General features: G+C 39.1%; 1 protein-coding gene across 9 annotated transcripts in view; it reads right to left on the bottom strand.

Moving 5' to 3' along the window:
- The window catches only part of map2 (microtubule-associated protein 2), a 146459-nt gene that overhangs the window by 27063 nt on the left and 95375 nt on the right, over positions 1–24021 (bottom strand). For 3 of the 9 annotated variants that reach the window (XM_052141783.1, XM_052141785.1, XM_052141787.1), the window contains exons 5-12: positions 18677–18781; positions 14472–14546; positions 12142–12357; positions 8064–8333; positions 2648–5458; positions 2202–2402; positions 1310–1447; positions 107–165 (exon numbers count right to left, since the gene is read on the bottom strand). In XM_052141783.1, coding sequence (XP_051997743.1) covers positions 107–165; positions 1310–1447; positions 2202–2402; positions 2648–5458; positions 8064–8333; positions 12142–12357; positions 14472–14546; positions 18677–18781 — 3875 coding nt within the window. The remainder of the gene's footprint in view (positions 1–106; positions 166–1309; positions 1448–2201; positions 2403–2647; positions 5459–8063; positions 8334–12141; positions 12358–14471; positions 14547–18676; positions 18782–24021) is intronic. The other 6 variants (XM_052141784.1, XM_052141788.1, XM_052141789.1 and 3 more) reach the window with 6 other exon arrangements.

Below are 24021 nucleotides of genomic sequence, written 5' to 3'. Positions count from 1 at the left end.
AACTAGATGACTGATCTTTGAAAACCTACTGATCGGGTCATTGCTGACTTGAACTGGCACCTTTATATTTTTTTTCTAACACTAGCGAATGTAAAGGTGCACTTACAGATGCCCGATCTCTGGAGTGCCTGGCCACACTGAATGGCAGTCGCCCATCCGCAGACACTACGAGATAAAGAAATGGTCATAAAAAAAATCAATTCATACTGCGGCCATGACTACTGGGTTATATTCTTTCTAATAAAAACAAACATTGAACAATTATTTTAGACAAGCAAAAAAATCAAGCATTAAAAAAAAATATATTTAAAAAAATAATAATAATAATAATAATATATATATATATATATATATATATATATATATATATATATATATATATATATATATATATATATATATTTAATCGTATACTTGATCCTTAAAAATTTATAAATCACATAACCACTATTGGCATGGCATAGAAAGTACAACACTGTTGTAATTGTGTTATTAATGGCCAAAGTGGAATTGATCTTTACCCACAACTGAAAGGTATTATGCAAATGGAAAGCCCTGCTCCAATTCTACTTGCCACAGAATAACACAGAATTCGAAAATTAACTGAATTACAAAAGATACTTTTTTGGAAAGTCCAATTGGGGCATTGCAGCAATGCATATTATGTCTACCATCAATTAAATCACAATTCCCATGCATCTAACAGTGGAACTTCATTATGGCACAGTTAGTTCCACTACTTTAGAAAGATGGAGGCCATTTCTCTAAACCCACAGCCCAGAACACACTCAAACCACCAGTTGCCTGGCAACCAGTGCAACTGGTCCTTAAATGTATGATTTAACAGAATAGGAACATTACAAAAGGAGAGGAAATAGTGATAACTGTATGCTGCACCTCATATATTGTTTAACATATTTAAATCAGAAGGACATCCTTCAAAATTAACGCACTCACTTACACATACGCACACAATGATTGGATGCACCACATTTCACAATATTCAATATTAAGCAATATATGGAGAAAAAAAACAAGTGTCAATGAACGTGGAAATCAAAACAAAAGGTCAAGCTTTGAGAAAAATAAAATAAAATACAAAACATGGAATAAAATATCTGTGAGCCATACAAATACCGCATGAGTATTTATACAACTTTTAAAATGTATACAACAAAATAAATAAAAAAGGCAAAAAAGCATAACATAGAAAAACTAAAATGATAGACAAGTATCACTCTTAAAAGGAAATACAAATGCCCATGTTTGCCAGCCACATTGCACAACTGCTCCTTGTGACAGAGATCACCTGTGGGTTTCCGCTTAACACACGCGTGGTGTTGGGTAGGCCTAGGATGCCTTACGGTAGTCTTTAAAACACTCTTCCGGGAAGGAGAGTATGTCTGAATATCAGATTTTTTTGAGAACTCAGACTTCTTAATCACAGCTACAAGAGGAAGACACAGAGTCAAGGACAGGCACAAAAGCAGTAAAAGACAGGACAATGGGTGACATGATATAGTCACTCCCCTAAAATCATCCACTAAAGTCTGATTTAACATTGACATCATGAACAAAACGTTTGCTTGCAAAGAGTGAGAAATAATGCATGCAATTTGTATTGTTTTTCAATTTATAATTTTTTCAATTGCTAGTAAAATTGCATATGTTTGTACACTTTCGTCATAAATTGAAGGGATAGTTTACCCAAAAAAAAAATAATTATGTCATCATTTATTAACCCTTATGTTGTTTCAAACCCATATGATTTTCTTTCATCTGTGTCAAATGAAAGCAGAATTTAGGCAGAATTACAGCATCAGTCACCATTTACTTTAATTGTATATATAAAGTTGCAATGAAATTGAATAGTAACTGATAATGTCATTCCCTAATATTCTGCCAAAGAATGTGGGTGTGGAACAACGGTGAGACTGAATTTTCATTTTTGGGTGAAATATCTCTTATGATCTGGCCTTGTGTTTTCTCTAAAAGAGAATAAAACATGACACAAATACTGTAAAAAAAAATCACAATACTGTACAAAGTTTCAAACATGATACCTAAGCAAAGTTGAAATAAACATTAGATTTTAAACGTTTAACCTGTTGAAAAACATGCATAAGGCTATAGGAAACTTCACATTCATAAAAAAATAGAAATCACAGAAAACTATTTTATGTCAATCCAGCAACAGAAACCTTTTTTCTTTTTCAGCTCCTCCTTCTGGATGGGTACCGGCTCCTTGCGAACAGGTCTGCGTTCGGGTGTGGTAATTCGTCCTTTGGCCCTGCCGCCCTTAGTCCTGTGTTTGACTGGTTTCTCTGCAGATGGTTTCTTGATAGGGCTCATCACTTTGGGCAGAGGTTCAATTTTCTCTGTGGCCATGCTCTTATCATCATCTGCAGAGCACAGGAGGTGAAACAGGCAAGCAACTCTTTTATCAGCCTGTGAACATGGATCTACTCTGAAATCATACATGGACCTTCACGGACAGTGAAATTATAAAATGACAAACAGAATTGTGCGACAAACAGTGTTTCAACATCAATAAACCTAAAACATAGAAATTAAGTATACAGAAACTCCTGAAAATTATTGCAATTTATTGATCTCATTTCATGCATAATAGACATTAAAATCACACCTTGAGTGTCCACCCAGGAACTGTCTAAGATGGAGTCATCAATGGTAGTTTCGTCTTTGTAGTCATCATAGCTTTGAGTCGGAGCCTCACTCTCTTGTACTTCTATCTCCTTAACTGGACATACCGGAGAGTCAACAGGTTCTGGGACATCTTGGACTTCCTCCAAACTTGCAGCCGCCATCTCTACTTTTTGTGCTATTTCCACAGACTGTTCCTCTTCTTGGAGGAGTTGTGGAGGTTCCTCTTGAGAGGGGGCAGAGAAGCATACACTGTGTCCAGAGACTTCCCGCTCATCAATGGTCTGCACAACTGTGATGAAGTCATCTTCAACTGTAACTACAGACTCAATTGCAGCTCGAGGCTCAACAGTGTCCTCTGCTGCCTTGGCCCCTTCCAAGACTTCATCTTCTTGTACTTCTTCTTCTTCTTCTTCTTCTTCTTCTTCTTCTTCTTTCTCGACAACTTTAACCTCCTCTTTTTTGACAGCAACCTCAGCTGGCTCAGTTTTATCTGCCACCGGCTTTGCCTCCAAGTTTAAAATCAAAGCTGGTTTTGTTTCTGGCTCAACCTCCTTTGGCTCCTCAGCAAGCTCCACCTCCTCCTCTACTCCTTGAGGTACTGTGGTGGCACATGGAGCCTCTTTTGTCTTTGAAGGAGCTGGCTGAGGTTTCTCCTCCACAGTTTTATCTTTCTCCCCCTCCTCTACTCCTTGAGGTATTTTGGTAGCACAAGGAGCCTCTTCTGTCTGTGAAGGAGCTTGCTGAGGTTTATCCTCCACAGTTTTATCTTTCTCCTCAATACTTTTATCTTTCTGTTTTACTTCCTGTTCAGAAGGTCTTTCTTCTCTAAAGTATTTTTCAAAAGATCCAACAGGAGATAATCTATTAGGGTCTGTTTTAAGAGCCTCTTTCTCTGCTGGTGATTTAGGTCTCGTCAGCATATCCTCATCTGTGGCACTTTCAACTGAAGATGCTGGGGATGGCCTAATGGGCCTTGCAATCCTGTCCTTTGCAGCTCCAGTGAGCTGGTATGCATCTTCTGCGTCCACCTCCTCATAAGCTTCTTGGTGCACAAGGTCTGGTTTATTCTTCACTTTCTCTCTAAGCTCCTGGAGCTCTCTTTCCTCCTCTACACTCAATGGCCGGTCCTCCATCTCCAACTTGCGTATTTGCCTTTCATAGTCAGCTATTTCAGCTTCGGTTTCAGCTGCAAAATTAGTACCTGCATCAAGGTCAGGCTTGGTATCCTCCAGGGTTATAGTCACCTTTGGTGTGATGAAGGTTTCGTCTTGTTTGTCTAACTGTCCTTTATCATTGTCAAGTAAAGTTGCACTCTGTATGTCTCTTGATAAAATATCAAACTCATCTTTCTTAGTCTCAGTAGTACTTTCTCTTTCAAAGGAATCTTCCTCCCTGTTCTTTTCTTCTTCTAGTTTTGCCTGTGGTGTGACAACCTCTGTTGTTGTCAGATCCTCAGCCAATAAGCACTCCTGTCCACCTGCAACAAAACCGGTTTCCTTTTCCTCTATTACAGTGTTAAAGATTTGAGAAGAAGAATCTATAGGACTGTGCACATCAGCGGGAGATGGCATAGGACCAGAATATTCACTAAAGACACAATACCCTTGCTCCTCCATCTGTATTTCTCTCTTTGCAGCCATCTGACTCTGGTCACCTTTAAACAAATGTGCAAAAGAATCACTCACAAGAGAAGACATGTCCATAGGCACGGACTTCCTCCTCATAATCTCTGGATCTGTGCTTTCTGATGTCAGCCTTGATCTACTACCTGCCAGGTCAAGCATTTCAGGTAGGTCAGGGGCCATGACTGTGCCATTATTGTAACAGCACTTAGAAGGGACAGGTGATTCTGGGGACTCTGCTTGCAGACTTGTCTTTACATCACTAACTGTCACATGTGGAGGTGAAGGTGATGGAGCTGTGGCAGAGGCAGTTGTCTCAAGGATCAGAGGAGGAAATTCAGGGAGCTTCTCTACTGAAGGTGTGGTGACAGGAAGGTAATCAGCAGATTCATCAAGGCTCCCACTGGTGTGAGACAGGATGTCAGAAGCTAATGGAGAAAAGTTTCTGGGACATTCTTGGGCTTCACCATGATCTACTGCCCCAATGGTGATATTTAAAGAGTAGCTTCTTTGATCTAGAGCCAGTTTTCCTGGAGATAGCCTGCAATCATCTCTTCTGTCTACTGGTGATGGGGTCTTCATTGTTTCTGCAGTACTTTTTGGAAAATCTTCCATGACTTCCAAAGAGTGTGTTTGAACCATGGTGCTATAGCTGATTTCAGGAAGTGGCAGGTTACCAACAGTGTCCTTTTGCTCTTCTGATGTAACACTAAGCTCATAATACCCTTCCCCTTGAGACCTGGCATCATCTGTCTTAATTGTAGTGGTCTCAAAATAAGCAGACATTCCAGATTTGTCCTTAACCTCCCCTTCTTGTTCATCAGGTTTAGCTGAGGCTACAATTTCCATTTGTTTGTCTTGTTCCTGTCCTGATTTTATCTCTTGTGTATTGCTAGATTCGTGTGTTTCAATTGAAGGCTGAATCACAATACAACTTTGACTATCCAGCCTTTGAATTGGAGACTCTTTGGCATGACTCTGGCCACTTGGAGGCACTTCAAAATCCTCCATGGGGTATGTTTGACCAAAGGGGCTTTCTGGCATATCTGTATCTCTGACAAGGCTTTGGTAAGATGGGAGATCATCTAGATGCATTGCAGATTCAGTGAAGTCCATGCCAATGGGATCTGTCCTCTCGCTGTCTGGCCTCTCTTCTTCCATCTTCACAGCTAAAAGCAAATCTCAAGTAGTCTGCATTGTATTGCATCACAATCACAATTATTCACAGTACAAGTGTTTGCCAGGCCAACCACCACACAGACAGGCAAAGCTCTTAGTTGAATGAACTTCCATTTCCAAATAGCAGCAGCCGAGATGAGACACGCATACCATTTCAGTGATGGAGTGATGGCATGGGTATGACAGGACCAGCATGCAGACCCAGAACATTTCATGTTGGGAGGATGAGGTCCATAAAATGAAGATGAAATGTCCAAAGAGGAAGTCCAAACATGCTACTGACATCAGTACCCCAGCAGAAAGATGGAGTTGTTGATATAAAGATGTCTGCCAGATAAATATTCAGTGATTATGGAAAATGTGCAAAATTGTATTGCCATTAAGCTTTTCATTAGATAATTTAATAGTGGTTTGTTAGACTCAAAATGTGTGGCCTGCACTGTTTGATTAGAAGATGGTTGTCAGGGACTAATTATGTGTAGATTATACTTTAAACTTTGGCTAATTGTAATAATAAGTTGACTTTGTCTTAAAACGTCACTATGAGACAAATTCGTTTTTAATTATTCATTGATTTATTTGCATTTTAAATAATGAAAAGCATTTTAGAACAAAGAATGTTCACACAAGTAACCAAGATGACATGACAATGCTTTGACAAAAAAACAATGAAAATGTAAAAATTAAATGATACTCAAATCAAAAATCTTTGTCTTTTCAAACCCAAATGTCTTTGAAAACAAAGCAGAACACACTGATTCACAGAAACAGAGGATTCCCACTGAATCCCTTTTAAACTAATTTTGTTTGGAGTAGGGCTGCAACTAACGATTATTTTGATAATCGACTAATCTAATGATTATTAGAACGAATATTCAACTATTCGGCCGATTATTGCAATGATTAATCATTAGCTCTTCACTGACTATTCAGCTTGTGCCCTGACTTAAAAGGTTGTATTAAACATGCTTGATAATAATAAACGGGGCAAAATCATCTTTTAAAAATACCTCTAAATGGCATTCACTGAAATAAAGGAAAAAAATACTTTGTATAATTCAGTAAAAAAATTCACTGCAAAAATTCCTATTGTTATCAAGTGTTTTTGTGTTTATTTATTTCCATTTAAAATTGTCTAAAAATCCTTAAAATGAGATATATTTACTTGAGAAGCAACATATAAGATATTTAGACTTGCTTTAAGAGAATTTATCTTAAATATCAGTGTAATTTGTATATAAGTGTATTTTTATTCACTTGGTTATACTTCTGCGAGTGCAGACAAAATACACTTATATTCAAGATCTATTCTCTAAAAGCAAGTCTAAATATCTCACATGTTCCTCAGGAGAATGAGAATTTTTTTTATCTAAAAATCCTTTAAAAGAATATGCATTCTCATTCTCAACATTCTCATATAACAATTTTTTCTTCTGCAGTATAGCTGCTAAAGTAAATGTACGTTGTTTTAAAGGAGTTTTAGATATTTATATTGGAAAACACAGCAAAACAAATCAAATCAAAAATGTATTATTTTGCAGTGTATAATGGGGTGAAGACTACCCTCTTCTCTCACTTTTTGCACAGTGATACATGTATTATGATACAATAATTCGTGAGCCATCACGTTATAATCTAGCTGCAGCAAGCATGCACTCGAGGGATGATCATCAGGTGCATCAGGTGCAGTTTCAATCTCTCCCCCTTTGATCGGAACACTTTGCACTACTCATAGAAGAGGTGCTGACCACACAGAGAACTGCCATTTTTGGAGTTTGTAGTTATTTGCATGACCTGCTTCCTTATTATTTGAAAGTTATAACACATTAAATATAACTGCATTAAAGATGTAACGAAGAAGTTTTGCTTAAGTGGATCGACAGCTCCGGCTCTGCTTATTCCACAATGAGAGTGCATCTGTAATAACTTCCTCATACTTTGTGATCGACATCACCTGAAGCTGTTTGGAAAGTTTAGAGTGCATCTGGACTGTGAGCTGTGTTTTCTTCCTCTCCTCAGTCAGGCAAGACCTGCAGTGCTGCTCTTAGGAGCACCATTAGTTTTATGTTGCGTTAAATGAGATCAAAAGGCTATTCGACAACAACATTTTTTGTCAACAATGTTTTATTGTCGACTTTTTCGATAACGTCAACTAATCGTTTCAGCCCTAGTTTGGAGCATGCAGCAAAAATCAACAATGCACTGGCAATGTAGCTGGCAAATAAAAGACACCAAGCAATGGATGACAATTTATGAAAGAGGTTGACCAAGCAGCAGTAGCATTAATAGAGAAATAAGCAGTAGTAAGGTTTAGAAAATCTTCATTAGAAACAGTAGCTAGCGGATAGCGGCTGCTCTGGAAAAAGTGTTTAAGAGGAAAGAAGAGTGAAAGGAAGAGAAGGACAGACACACACAGCTCTTGCCACAAAAGCAGGTCACCATCAAGCCAGTGTTGCCTTGCAGCTTCAGCAGATAGAGGAGATATTTGAGCCATTCACCTACATTCCCTTAGAAAGCTCTTGCATGGCTTTCACTTTGCTTTTTTTTTGTAAAGGGAGAGAGAAAACATGCAGGTCGTGAGAAGGATGGACACACCTTCTGCAGGGCTTTCTTGCCCCCCTGCATCCTCAGCTCTCCCATTAGGGGCCTCGTTGGCAGCAGTTGGCTGCAGGCTAGGCAGAGCCTGGGCCTCGCCTATGACCTCTGCATGCTCTAGGAGCTCAGGTAAGGGTTCCTGCTCAGGCTCCTCCACACTCCACTCATCCTCCTCCTCCTGTTCCTCTAGAGCTGCTGCTGTTGCTGCGGCTTCTGAAGTCTCCTCCTCTTCCTCCTCCCCAGCTGAGAGACTCTCTATGGTCTCCTCTTCTTCATAAAGAGGGAGACAAGTGGAAACATCAAGACTATAGACAACACAGACTTGGGTTACTGGGGAAGAAAAAGGTGGGACACTTTCAGCTCTTTCAGTTATGAGGACATCTCGAATGACAGTTTTTCAGTAAGTTTAGGGAGGAGTTGTCTCTGTCCTTGAGTTAAATTGGTGGTAGATAAAGGTGAATGCAGAAGACGGTCATGCAATGAAACACATCATCAAACAAGATTCTAATTTAAGCCAGCAAGTGTTTCTTCCATAGCTGCCTCAATATTTATATAGCTTAATTTATAGCAAATACTTTACTATCTTAGGACTTTTGATATCTATAGTATTATAAATATAAAGTTAAATCAATCAGGAGAGAAGAATATAGTTACAATGGTTCCAAAAAGTATTTAGACCCTTAAGCCACACTAAGAAATTAATTAATTTAATTTGATAGATTTCACAAAATATGAAACCAAGTGGCATCTGCAAACAAATTATACTAGATCTCTCAGAACTAACTTTCTCTCAGCCATTTCTGCAATTACTTTTAACTAACTGTTTTATACATTCACTAATTTAGTGAATGTATAAAGTTATTTACCCTCAAGTTTACACAGCTGTGCTAGCCACCGGTGTAGTTCTTCACATTAACTATGGCCATTTTTCACTTCATTTGACAACCAGAAAATGTCCACATACATTTTCATCTTTATTTTGAACAGTATTGTTTAAAACCTAACCTTTTTGGTGAAATGTTTTGCTTAATGTATTCCATGCAATGATAATAAAGTGTGGCTTAAGTGTCCAAATACTTTTCAGGGACACAGTATTTTTTTCTCACAATTCCAAAGAAAGAACAATTTTAACGTCTATGCAAAGTGCTCCATATCAGCTCCTTCATTTGTTCAATTTTAGTCTTGAACATGAAAAAATTACTTGCACACAACACACGTCACAATGCATTGTGCAATTGCACTGTCACTGAGACAGAATGATAGGCGCAGTAGCATTCCTGAGACATAAGAATGAATATGAAACCAGAGATGAAGAAATCCTGCTCAGAACAAAGTGTGACTGCAGCTTAGGATGCAGTTCATTTTCAAAGAGAGAGAGGCAGAGGGAACTGACACTGTTGGGAGGCAGGCAAGATATGGCAACGTAGACCACACAGGTCATATCTCAAAAAAGGGAGAGGGGAACGAAGGGCCAATAAACTCAATGTCAAATGTGGGGTTGGAAATCATAAGTAATTTAACAACTCTGCTTCCCTAATGATTCAATAAAATATTCTTGTAGTACATTTTAAGTAGCAATTCCCACATCAATTAAACTCTGTTCTGAATATATTTCCAAAACAACAAGAGCTACACGTTAATTTATCTTTAGCATATTCCAATTTTAACATTACTGTAGATTCTGACTTTTTACTCTGTTTAGGTTCTGAACACTGGCTGCAATAGGGAGGAATCTTTGCACTGGTCATTTCACTGACGTGCACATCACAAACACACACAACAGCAAATCCGTTTCAATGATCAAGTGATGGGGAAAGGACCTCTTACAAAACAAACACAGATGGGATTTGTGACAAAACTTAAGTGCATTGCAGCCTTTGTAAAGCGGAATTTATAAACCACAGAATCACGTCTTCAAGTCTTAACTTGCATCTAAAAGCCAAACATACAAATGGCAATGATGAGGAATCACTGTGGTAGGAAAATTACAGATTACCAGACAATTCACATAAAGTATCATTATGTGATCAGTGCCAGCTCTAAAAGCAGAACAAGACATTGGACGTGTTCAGAATGGCATACTACCAAACTACTCTTGCTATTTCTGCCATACATAGATACGACAAAAGCAGTAAGAGGAGTATGGGTAGTATGCCATTCTAAACTCACCTATTCTCTGCAGCGCTTTTCATGCGGAGTTCAAAGCGGCACTTGACGCTGGATTTCAAGTGGATAGTCACATCCTGCCAGCAGATTAATATTGTGGAGAATGAGGGTTTAAGAGATTTAATGATTATTCAACCTATGGGCACTCTCACTCAGTCATTGGGAAACATTTAGTGTTACTTGATTTGGTGCAATTTTAGTGCATTTTTTTCTTTATACTATGGAAGGCTTTGTTTGGAAAATGTTACATATTGTTTTCTTTTCTTTTCTAAAAAGGAAATAAATGTGTTCTAACAGGAAAAGAAATACTGTATATATAGAGTCAATTTTTAGCACTTTCCAAATCTGCCATTAATCACGATTTAAACTATGAAAAATCATGTGATTTATCGCAATTAAATATTTTAATCGACTGACAGCACTTTTAACAACACAATGTCATTTGAACAACCAAACAGTATAGCATTACACTGATTTAAAGGTGATGTGAGACACTTCTCCTACCCAAATTAAAGCATAGGTTCACCCAAAAATTTAAGTTCTGTCAAAATCCCCCTTATGTCAATCCAAACCCATATGATTTTCTTTCTTATGTGGAAAAAATAAATTTCTCAGTCTGTGTTTTTCAATACAATGGTGGAGGATAGTACCTCACTTGAAAAAGGCATGAAAATGGAGCCAAAAATAGAATTTATGTACTCCAAGCGATTTGTGCATCATATCACGGCAAGTATTCTGAAGACATCTGATACGTTTTGGTGAGAAATAAAATAAAACAACCTGAAATGTAAGTAATTTCTTGTAATTTATATCATCTGTTGCATATATACTAGTGCATTAGAGAAGTTCTTTTTAAAGTGGCATGTATGTTCATGAGAGAACTTGTGCTTTTTTAGTGTTTAATGCAAGTTAAGTGATTAGTTGAGTAAATGACAGAGTTAAAATTTTTGGGTAAACTGTTCCTTTAAAGTACAGAGACAACTACAAGCCATTAGTAGGATGATTCATTCTGGGTCTGTTTGATCAAATCATTCAAACCAACTCACAAGATATAGTAATTCATGAATCAGATTACAATGATTCACAGATTGCGCTGTATGTCATGTAGCTGAATGCAACTTCTGAATAAGAATCGGTTCTTGATTCTCAACTCTAATTAAAAAGGGAAACACAACCCACAGAGTAATCATTTTGGTACAGTAAGAGATTAACTTTTCTTGACTGATACATTAAGGTCAGAGATTCTGATGACCATCTACGTTTGTATGCAAGTGTGTGTGTGTGTTTGGGCCATCATATGAAGAGCTGAAAGTCCTCCTGTGATCTACAGCATGTGTACATCAGCAGGTTGGAGAAATAGGAGGGGCATGTTGAGTTGGGTAGGTTACAGACACATGGGTATGTTTTTGAGCTTTGATGAAGTCACAATCAAAAGTACCGATGGCTCACAGAGAGGCTCACATACAGGCAGACAGATGCAGAGATAAAAACAGAGCAAACAGGCATAGGAGAAAATGTGCACAGCATGCACAAATGTCCTTCTGATGGTGCAAGTCATTCGGATTTCATTTTCAGAGCCAGTGATTTTCCTCCTTTAAATGAGCACTTCATAGCAGCAGGGATTTTGAAAACACAATGCTTGTGCCTTGTACTGCATGGCAAAAAAACTTTCATGAAATCCAAATGACTTGTAATTGGAATGTACCAAGAACAATGTACAAAAACAGAAACCAACCCACAAGACACACTTTGGTCAGAATGGGCATGACACAATGGAGACAAACGACAGGAGGAGGCGGACCAGAGAGAAAGAGAGAGGTGTTGATGCTGAGCCGATGAAAGAAGAGGAAGATAAGAGAGGGGAAGAAGGAGGGAAGGAGAGAATGGCAGACAGGAACCATGCGTGGTTCACCTTCGATCTGTCTAAACGCAGCGGCCTGCCCCGGGGGGCGAGAGCCAGAGCGCGTCCACTCTGGGCTGAATAAAGGGTGCTCATAGTATTCCTCATCAGAGTGGTACGGGTCATCCTCAGGCACAGACACTGAGATGGAGGGGGCGAGGAACTTGCACCTCTCGCGAGAATTTTGGAAGCGGCGGAGAGGACCTGCTTCCTCCTCATCCCCTACATCTACAAATAGACACAAGGAAAAGAACTGCAGGGAAATCTGGACAAAGAGACAGAAATAAAGAGACAGAGAGGAAAGGGAAGTGGAAGAGGGAAAGGAAAGAGAAGAGGAAAAAAACAGAAAGGGGAAAAGAGAGACGGAAGATGAAAAGGAAAGAGAAGAAGTAGAGAGAGATTGGAGAGAAGAAAAGAAGAGAGTAAGAAAGAGTAGGTAGAAGAAGAGACAGAAGAAAAAGGAAAAGAAAGAGGAAGAGAGAGAAGAAAGGAAGAGGAAAAGAAAGAGGAAGAGAGAGAAGGAAAAGAAAGGGAAAGAGGATGAAGAACAGAGAGAAACAAGGAAGTGGAAAAGGAAAGAAAACAGGATAAGAAAGAGATGGGGAATAGGGAAGAGGAAGAGACAGACAGAAAAGAAAGAGAAAGGGAAAGAAGAAGAGGAATAGAGAGAAGGAAGGAATAGGAAAAGGAAAGAGGAAAATAAAGAAGAAGGGGAAGAGGAAGAGAGAGGCAGGGAAAGGGGATAAGGAAAAAGAGGATGAAAAGAAAGGGGAAGGGGAAGAGGAAGGAAGCTAGAAAGGCTTTAGCAAGTAATGTAGAAAAAGAGAACACAAGTGAAAGTAAAAAGGTAAATCTGAATGTTAAAAGAGACAGAGAGAAGGGAAGGGAAATGGACGAGAAAGAGAGAAAGTGTGAGAGAGCATAAGGAAAAAAAGAACTAAAAAAATCAGATGGAGAGAAATAAAACAAAAAAGTGTATGTGTACGAAAAACAGAAAGACACAAACAACACAGACATACAGTGTCAAGAAACACAAAGTACAACTGTAGCGGTGCAAAGCCATAACCAGAGTTTTTACAGGAAGACATTCTAATTGTCTAAACTTAGGAAGATTGCAGACTGAGGGAACTGTACCACTATGAAGTGTTTGATGAGAGTCAACATACTGTAAATGGGCATTCACAAGCCATTTTAATTGTGTAATTTATTTTGGAGTTAAACATAATTAAAGTAAAGAGCATTAAATTAAAGAGCATCTTGACTTAAACCAAATCTATCGTTATTTGGATTTATTTCCGCAACCTTTATTACCTTAATGTCACTGCTGTAATGTTACTCAAATTTAGTTTTTAAATTGGTACGATTTTTGAAACAACTTTTTCAAACTGCTTTCATAAAGATTGCAATTCTATTTGGTGCCACTAGTGGAACAGAAATTGTACCACCTACAAGAAATTAAAGAGTTTTGATTTCACGTTGACTTCCTCCTGAAAACTGTTAGTGGTTGGATAAGTGCCAATGACACTGATGTTTAGTTTAGTAGCTTTAGAGAGTGATCTGGGCATGGTATTGACCTACCACAGGCAGTAGATACAGACACAGTCAAAACAACAAACGAGCACAAGCCCACAACATCAACAGCACCTACGACACAACATGCAAAACTAAAGACAGGGACGTACAGAGGAACTGAGAGAGGTTTGGAGCAATTCACAGATCTCTAAAGGGGCTTTGAAGAGAGAATGAGCAGGCAACCTGAATGCCACAGAGTTTCAGCAACAGCCTAACATCAGCAAGAACATTAGCCAAACAAGTTGGCTGTAGTTGAGACTTCAGCAGTATTCAGTTTAAGTTAGCAGGGCTATCATGCAGGGCAGAGTCAAGACCCATGATTGGGCAGGGCATAATGAGGGTTTGAGTTTGATTGGTTATGAGAAGAGGAAGGGGGTGGGGTCTCTTTTGTATTGGGTTTTTGATCAAGATAAGCTCCCGGTGTTAGCATGATGAAGATGAGGCCATTTTTAAGAGCTGGAGATGCTGGATGAAGAGGAGGAAGAGGAGGCCGACTTGAATGATGTCAACAAAAGAGGCAAAGTTGATCCTGCAAATACAACTCCATCAGTCTCTGGACCAGCCCCACAGATTGGGTGGGCTTGGATGAAATCAGCCTGGAAGGGGCAGGACTAGCACGCATCCCGAGAAAACCCCCTCATTAAAGCCAGGGTCAGAGAGTGACCAAATATACCACAAAAAAAGAAGGTTTTCAAGCTCTTTCAGTGTGTTTCTCACCTCACCTCTCTCTACACACACTCACTCACTCACAAAGTTAAGTATGACCCTACCTTGCTCCAAGGGCCCGAAATGCTCTGCTGCTGGGGACGGAGGAGGAGAGGGTGGCAGATTTGCAGAGTCCTCCACTGCAGACAAACAACAAAATTAGAGATTAAGAGAATGTTCAAGACAGTTTAGGTGACTTACTGTGGCTCTGTTCCAAATACCTAGTCAGCTGCTAACGTAAAGAGCATTGAGGCATCATAGGTGTGCTTCTAAAGATACCTAAGATACTTCTAATGGGGCTTTTCCACTGCACGGTTCAACTCGACTCGACTCTGCTCGCTTTTTGGGGGTTTTCCACTGTAGATAGTACCTGGTACCTGGTACTTCTCGGTCGAGGTTCCAAGCGTGCCGAGCCGATACTAAATGTGACTTCAAAACCCTGCAGATCACTAATTGGTCAGAGAAAATCGTCACTACCAGCATCACTGGATTTGCGGCACGGGACATCAACCCGCTAGTTTTAAAGTTAGCTACAGCGATAGCAGTATCCTTTGTTCACACGACTTTCGAATTGTAAAAAGAAATGGCTGTGCGCAAAACCACGCCTTGGTCAATAAAGGAGATGCAGACGTTCCTCTCGTTAGCGACGAATGAAATGACGCTAACGAGAATTTCAGGACGTGTCTCAGCTGTTCGGCGCACACGGCTACCACCGGACCTACCAACAGTGTAGGGAAAAGTTAAAAAAAAAACCTAAAAGTGACTGCTACAGAACCATCAAGGAAAAGTGGAAGTGGTTCAACCAAATGGACACTATCTAGACTGGCGAGCAATGGGAGGGAGAGTGCCCTGGACTCAGCCTCGGCTGAAGTGTGGTTGAAAGCTTCACTTTGTTTAGTTGACCAGCTAATGGAAATATTGCTTCTAAAACAACCAGGCCAATTTAACTGTTGCACTTGTGTAAAATCACCATGCAATAACTGCTTTATGCAGCACAATGAGCTAGTAGCTAACAGCTAGTGGTCGTGTCATTGTTTATTGTTTTGTGTTGCTTTTTAGATGATGTCACGGCAGTAAACTGAAGTGGAAAAGGAAGCTCAGAAAAGTAAAGCAAGTAGAGTCGAGTCGAACCATAATGTGCAGAGGAAAAGTGCCATAAGATACCTTATTTTTGGTACCATACAATTTGTATGACCGATTATTTGCATAAATCATTCCATTCGACCTTTGAATGTTGTTGCCTATACAGGAAATTATGAGGAAAATTGAAGTGAATGTGGACGGGAAATAACACAAGCCAGATTCAAATTTGAAAATCACAATTAAATTTGTCAAAGCATGTGTGCTTACCCACAACTCCGATGTGATGTGTTTTCTATTATTGTTGAAGCAAAATATCTTTAAATGTCCATACGAGAAAAATAAAACCTGATAGCAATGTCTTCACGAGGAAAAAATTGATTATTGAAGGGACTACATTTTGTATTTTAAAATGCAATTAGCTCATAATAGCTTGTAAAGTGACACCAGAGAATGATGGAGATTATACGTTTAGTGTACATGTGAAATCCCCAAAAATGCAGGGTTGTGTGTGTGTGTGTGTGTGTGTGTGTGTGTTATTTCAAGAGAATGCTGAGCAGAGAGAGGCTTAGGATTGGTATGCTGAATATTTTGCTGTCTCTAAACCTCTGATCTCTTCTGACAGACCTACACAACATCAAGCGTGTGAGTGCAGAAAACATTATCTATTTTTTTGATGACTAATTCCAGCACAGCAAGTACAAGTTCTTTTGGTGAGAACTCTGAGCCATAGATTTCTCATGTTTGCATCTCATCTCTTGAATTGCATTTCAAATGGAAAACAAGTCTGACTTCATATAATTTTAAGTATTATCTATCAGTATTAGTTTATGATTTAGTATTTGCTGTTTATAATTACAATAATTGATAAATGTAATAACAGGGATGAAAACTCATGAGAGGTGAAAAATCTATATATATTATGGCTTTTAAAGTATTTAAGTTTAAACTAACCCTTTCAAATTATTTTAATAAGGAACATTTTAAATAAATTACCAAAAAATTGGGGCAAATTATCTTTAAAAAATGTGACAAGTTGAGGTGAGTAGTTTGCATACCTGAATAAATTATTGGTGATCCGGATGGAAACAATCTTGTATCCGGATCTTTACAACAATTTGCTAATTGTTCCTCTGGCCTGTGCACTACTGTATGTGTGTATGTGACAAAAAAACAACTCTGGCTTTGAGAGTGCTTTGCACTTTTGATTTTGTAATGTGTTTTAACAACAATGTGGAAGGAAATTACATAATATACAGTAATGCTGTGACAAACTAATTAATTCTTGTAAAATGACATAAGTGTATGTGAATTTTGATAAGATGTCTCCTTAGAGGTTGCATACATTTACAACCTTATGCATTGATCATAAAGTCACTGGTAACAGTAAAAACATTTAAGTCACACAGGCAACACACACTCACTAATGGAACACAAAGAGTTTCCTTTTACAAAAACAAGAAAGCTTGGATAAAACCATGAAAGGCTACATTAAATTACCATTAAAAAAAACATGCATTACAACCACAGAAACCAGAAAGAAAACAAAGACCTCTACGTTTTACCATGTTGCCATCCAGCCATGGGGGAGAGGGAGAGAGAGAGAGAGAGCACTCAAGGTTCACTCTAACCCTCTCTGCCCTATGTTGGCACACACACATAGATAGACAAGGGAGGGTGGTGGGTTTAAAGCCCAAGCAGATAGGAGCTGGAAAAGGCCAGCTGTCAGGGCGAATATGTCATTATAAAGCAAATAAAAGTGCCCTGGTGACACTCTCCACAACTTTGATCAGGTCACACACAAACAGATTGAGGAACGGACAGACAAAATGACAACGCTGACCACATATCACAGAGATAGAACAGCAAAAACACATTCCAGTTATCAGGTACTATGCTGTACTGAAAGAACATCAAGTACTATGCAAAATCGAGTGTTCCGATCCAGAGAATTGCTTCTAAATTATGATTGCATCAAATAATCCATTGACGTGGTAAACTGCTATGGTTTTTCAATAGCTAATGCCAATACAGATATCTAGAGAGTAGGGTGGTTGATATAAATGGCATCAGATATATGAGTAGTCTGCACATAACATGTCCATAGATTATATTTTTAACTTTAAGATTTCAGATTAAAATGTATATGAATGTATAAGGGAAAGTGAATTTCTGTGGTCCTGTAACTGGCCACCATTTCTTTTTTACCATTTTTAAACACCTTTTGCCATCAGTAGTTCATTTTAAATGTCCATATAGTCTAAATTAAGAGTCCATAAAAGGCTACATGCATAATAATTATAAAAGAAAAAGCTAAATTCTGTTTAGAATAGTTTAAGAGGGAGTATACAGCCTGTCACACCACAGAACATGTCAACTTCCCCAAAAGCTACCTAAATGTATTTATAAGAATTTCTGTGTGAAAACAAATGAAAACAACAAAAAAAGTTTTCGGCAAGAGGACACGGTTATGTAATTATCAAAAAAAAGGCCAAATATGAGCTGATCAATCATCCTGGTCCATATTTTGATCACTACTAATAATCTGTTATATTGTGCAGAAAAGAAGAAAAAAACTTCACTGTTCTTGATGCTTACATTTTAGCTTTAGATTAACTTCACTGTTCTTCTCCTCGTTTGTTTATTTACATATTTTAAAAACCAAAAAATTGCATTTACAGTAAGGTATTTACAATGAAAGTGAATGGGGCCAGTCCATAAACATTCAAATACATGCATTTTCAAAAGTATATCCACAATATGTAAACATTATACATGGTAATATTACTATGTATAATAAAATGTAAGTTTTGCATGATTTTAGAGTGATAAAATTATAGGACTCTTGCATCACCATGGCAAAAGGGTTGCAATATTGGAAATAACTTTAAACAGAAAAGGTTAGCAAGTGATTTTATCACAATAAAATTGTGTTATCACTTATAATGTTCACATCTTGTGACAATGCTTTTAAAACTAAGTGCATTTAGCATTTATGGATTGGCCCCATTCAAAAAACAAGGGAGTAATCTTGGGAGAAATAAAAAAAAAAATTTGTGGTAATTAGCATTTATCTACTCAAGCTGTCAATTGAGCTTAACTTGTATTGAACCAGGAATATATTCCTTTAAGATCAGGTCTGAGCATGGTAAAACCTCCAGCATCCCAGGGTGCTCTCCTGCCTTCCTACCTGAGGGCAGCCTGACGGCAGTGTCTGGATGCTGCTCCTGCTCTCCCTTCAGTACAGCTACCGCTTCAGCTGTAACTTCCTGCACGATCCGCGCCGACACTTGCTCTGTGCAACATATACACAGGCAAATATTCACATATACACATAAACACACGGGTAAATAGTCACACATACACAGATTAGCTCAAATGTGAATCGATTAAGATAGGATGTCTCAATTTTTTTTCATCATACTTCATCTACTTTATACTTTGCAGTCCTTACAAAAGGGGCTGGGATTCACTGAGATCTGAACCCATGTCAATGAGGTTGCACTGTATAATGAGTGCAAAAAAGTTATGCAAACACTTATGCACTAGTAAGGTTTTTATTGGTTTTATTAAAAAATATAAAATGGGTTTAAAAGTATATGAATAAGGTCAACTCAGAGGCTTCCCCATTTGCATATCTGTGTTGTATGTTTATGTCTTATTTGGCCAAAGGAACCAAAAGAACATCTATAGAGAAGCTGTGTGAAAACAATACAACACAGTTATTGTAAATCTTAAACATATCCAGGACAAGGCCCTAATTTGGACACCAAATCTCTTAACCAAATCTCATTACTACAGGTTACACTTCCATTCTGTATTTTAGTTTTAACTCTTTCTCTTTGGTGGGTATTGATTTAAAATTTTACTCATAACATAAAACACCAAAAAACAAAACAAAAAAAAGCTCAAAATGGCAAGAAAACTGGCAGCTCTTCGAGAGAGTAAATTGTCATTTTAATAGCAGAAGGAGAAGGTTTAAGTGGTAACTGCAACCAATTAAGAAGCAGGCTGAATCCAGCCCACGGATTGGCTGCCAACAGTCTTCTAGGTATACATGTCCATTTAAAACAGTTCTATAAAAAGTATCCCTTAGCTCTTAAAGACATTCACACATAACACATCAGAAATGTAGAACTTCAATTTCAGTGGCATCGATCGTACAATGTTAAACTAGAAGCACATCTGGCACATCTGAGTTGTAATGGCCACCCATAGCATGTGTTTGGCAAAGATTATGACTACAAACCTGTTGTGTTTCACGGATGAAAGAAAACCATACTGCTTTGGAACAACAACATGAGGATGAATAGATCATTTTTTGGGTGAAGAATCCCTTTAAGAGTTAAAAATACAAGAAAAAGGCAAAACCTTTCAATTTAATCCTAGTCAACTGCAATAATCAGCTAATGTGCTCAACATGAGACCGACATATTAGCACCAGGAGAAAAACATCCCCAGCAACTCTTACGTCAAAGCTTTCTGAAGAGATGCGAAGTGATTAGGGCCATTTGCTACTCCCACTCTCTCTCCAGTGCAAAGAGACTGCATGATGGGAGTTAGCACTGCATCACTTTTGTTTTCTTGTGCACTTTAAGCTAAATTTACGCCCACCTTACAGTCCCAGAATCCACCCACACACTACACACACACACACACACACACACACACACACACACACACACACACACACACACACACACACACACACACACACAAAGGAAAAGAGTTTTGTTCAAATCCCATTAGAATAAAGTTCACCCACACAGCTATGGCTTGTGGTGTGCCATCATCCTGTGGTCTGACGAGTCTAGTATTAACCTCTAGAGGAAACAGGAATGTTCTGGGTTCAATAAATGATGCTCAATCGACAGCATTTGTGGCACAACATTGATTATCTCAGAAGAAAAAATCGGTATCGGAAGGCAATGCATAAATAAAACAGTTCATAAACATTCAAATACAAATTGTTTCTAAAGTAGAGTCACAAGATATAGACATGATATTGTGATATTTTAGTGTGTTAAAATCACTTAACTGTTTGAAGTTACAACTAATATTACAACTTTGTAGTCATGACGATATTATGCTGGTAAACCCCAATAAGATATTTTATCAAACTAAATCATGTTGAACTGAGATTTGATCACACTAAAACTGTGTTAACATGTTAAATGTTCACATCTTGTGGCTATACTGTACCTTTGAAACTATGTCTATTTTAACATTTATGGATGGGTAACATTGTAATGATTTTTGCTTTTTTATATTTAAACGAGAGACAAGATGAAATTATTTTATGTGGTAATTAATGTTAGGTTATAAAGGCTGTTGATTCATGATAATTTGTATTGTCCCTGGAACATTCCTTAAAGGAACAGTTCACCCAAAAAATACTAAATATATTATCATCAACTACTTACCCTCATGTTGTTCCAAACCTTTATTCTGGTTATTTATTTATCTGTTTATTTATTTATTGTCAAACCCTAAAAAAGATCTTTACACTGCTTTTTTCACCACAACAAAAGTTCATAGTTCTAGCTCCAAAAAGGACAAAAAAAGCATCATTGAAAGTCTTGGAATATAGCAGAAAAGTTACAGTATATGGACTACTTTCTGCTTTTGTTGTGTTTTTGTCCTTTTTGGAGCTTGATAGTCACTGTCACTATGTGCTGTTCTTGCATGCAAAAGGTCTCTTTAAAAGTTCTTAATTTTTTTCCAAGGACGAAAAAGACATAATGGTTTGGAACAACATGAGAGTGAGCAACTAATGACAGAATGTTAATTGTATGGAAAATCTCACTTTAAGGCTTTATTTTTAAGAAAGGCAGCTACTGATCTGACAAATGGTATAATTTAGAACTCCCTGGAAATAGATGTTTGCTATATAATGACAAATTTGCAATAACAAATTACATAAGCTGATTCGCACAGCCAATTACTGCATGACTCAACAGGAAGGCAAGGAATATGCCCAGAAAGAGAGAGAATTTATTAATTGTATATATAAATATACAGTATTGCTCAATATTTGAAAAAACATTGCAGTACTACAGTATATGACCAGCCCTCTCTCTCTTCTTTTTGTTTTCTAGTAGATATCTGATTGCTCTCTCTCCTTGACCGCTTTGATCTTCATCGTTATGTCATTTCTGTAATGTGGTGTCAATCCAGATTCCCTTTCAGGGCGAAACTGGCCAGTCCATCACTGTCTTTGTGTCTGACAGCTGAGTCTGTGTGTCTGCCACAACAGCTACCCAGCACCCCCCTTCTCTCCCCCTTTGCCTGTCCACACCCGTCTGCTTGCGATGTGCTCGGACTGCTGATCAAATGGGATTGCCACCAAAACACAAAAGCTTGCATTTCTGGGATATCAACACAAACAGTAAGTACAATAAATATCACAAAATGTAGCACAAAGACAGCTTCACATCACAGAAGGTAAAGAATATAGTGTCTTACATATCCATTTTTCACATGGAGAGGCGTATTCCACCTTCGGTCAAACTTACATTTGCATCTGGCAGATGCTTTTATCCAATTAAGCGATTTACAGTGCACTTAAGCAATATGCAGTAACTACACATTCTGTCAAAATAGACAGGTTTGACTCAACTATGCTCTAATTCATAGAAAACTTACTGCATAAAGTAACAGTAACTTCAAAATCCACACTAAAACAAGTAACTTTGAAGCCATTTACTGCGTTTTACCTTTGTGGTGCATAACATATTTTGTTAGATGTTGCAAACATCAGCTGAGCAACATGAACTAAAATCTATTTGCATTCGTTGGTACACCAATACACTTCTAGCAAGTGCACATTCATCCTACAATATAGACACAATCTGTACAATATGACTAGTCCAAATATGCTAACAACCTGCTATTTTTGTGCTGAGATGCCACTTAAATCTAAAGAGGACTATCCAACCCATTAGAAAAATCAGATCTCTTACCAAAAAGTGCAGTGTCTGTGATCTGGTTGTCTAGAGGCAACTGTTCCCTGTGCAATCTTATTCATGAATGCCTGCCAAAAGCAAGCCGGGAGGAAGGAGGGGGGAAGGTTGGTATTCCATGCCAGGACTCCCCCGCCAAAGAGCTGTTACCACAGCAACACACAGCCAGGCCCCAATCTGAATGGACTCCCAGCATGCCTCAATTTTGCCGCCCTCGCTATGTGAGTGACACACAGCCATATGCATCTGTGCTGCCATCCAATGGTTTTTCTAGACTCATCATGAATGTCTATACACGAGAGATTTTAGATTATGCCTTTGTCCGTTGCAGAGAAAATTTCTCTGGAGAAGTCAAGGTTCCCCTTCTGTCACTCACTCAATGTTGTGTCGAATGAAGTGACACAAGGGGTCTTCATGGGACACCAAACGTACCTCTGAACCTGAGAAAAGGCCAATGTCAAGTTGGCAGACAGAATTTTGCATGCCCTGCCCCGGACATATGGGTATAAAGGGAAGCGGGGCAGCGAGTGCCAGTCAGAATTTTTCTTCGGAGCCGAACAGTTGTGCAACAAGCAAGCTGAAGTTCACCACTGTTTCACTCAACTCTGTCAGCGAGAAGCATTTCTATTGGATCTACGGTGCGTTATAACAGTGCTTTTCACTGTTAAAATAGTGTTCTCCTCCTAAAACAGTTTGATTTCTCTAAAAGAGTTTGCGTTTTCCACTCACAAAAGAGCAATACACAGCGGCGTTGAACGTCCTTTTTCAAGATGTCTTTCCGCCCTGTGTTGCGCAGCCTGCGCAGCGATCACACTGAGGCGGCGTTCGTGGATGGCTCATGTACTCATTGCGAGAACATGACCATGGCAGCTTTGCGGTCACGGCTCTCCTTCCTCAAGGTGAATGGCACATCAGCCGCCCCCCACGTCACTCCTTCCCATGGGATTGAGGACGACCAGGCTGGCGATGAAGGCGATATGGGGATAACGACAGGCTCGGTTTCGCAGGGTAAATCCCCACGAACCACCCGCCCCCCCACACGCTCGCTCGATTCCATCCGAGCTCGGGATTAGTGCGGCTCGCCTCACAGCCAGCCGACATTCTCCCTTGAGCCCCTGGACTTGGATGATGACATCGCCGCTGCATCGGAGAGCGTCCAGGCATCTGACGCAGAAGACTCGACTGGGCTACGGCCATCGGGCCAGCCCACCCAGTCTGAGGCGGACGCGCAGATGGCCGATTCACGGCACCCCAGAGGCAGATCCCTCGCCTCCGGCCCAGCGACTGCTCAGCCCCGGCAGGCCAGCGCTGATGAGTTCCAAAGATGCCTCTCTAGGACCTCTTCCTCAGTCTCTAACCCACCCCCTGCCGGGTGCGCGGAGCAAGGTAAGTGCTTTGAGTCTTTTCTCAGCACCCAAGCCTCGAGACACTCTTCTGCCTCCTGTCTTTCGGCCTGTCCCTGTCCCCTCGCGTCTTCATGAAGATCGCAGAGGCAGCTCTTGCCCGCTAAGGGAAGTGGGCATCAACATACTTAACTACCTCGACGACTGGCTCATCCTGGCATCCTGGAGTT

The sequence above is a fragment of the Xyrauchen texanus genome, chromosome 14 (genome assembly GCF_025860055.1).
Source record: "Xyrauchen texanus isolate HMW12.3.18 chromosome 14, RBS_HiC_50CHRs, whole genome shotgun sequence".
Classification (NCBI taxonomy): Eukaryota; Metazoa; Chordata; class Actinopteri; order Cypriniformes; family Catostomidae; genus Xyrauchen; species Xyrauchen texanus.
This window is presented reverse-complemented; position numbering and strand designations above follow the sequence as displayed.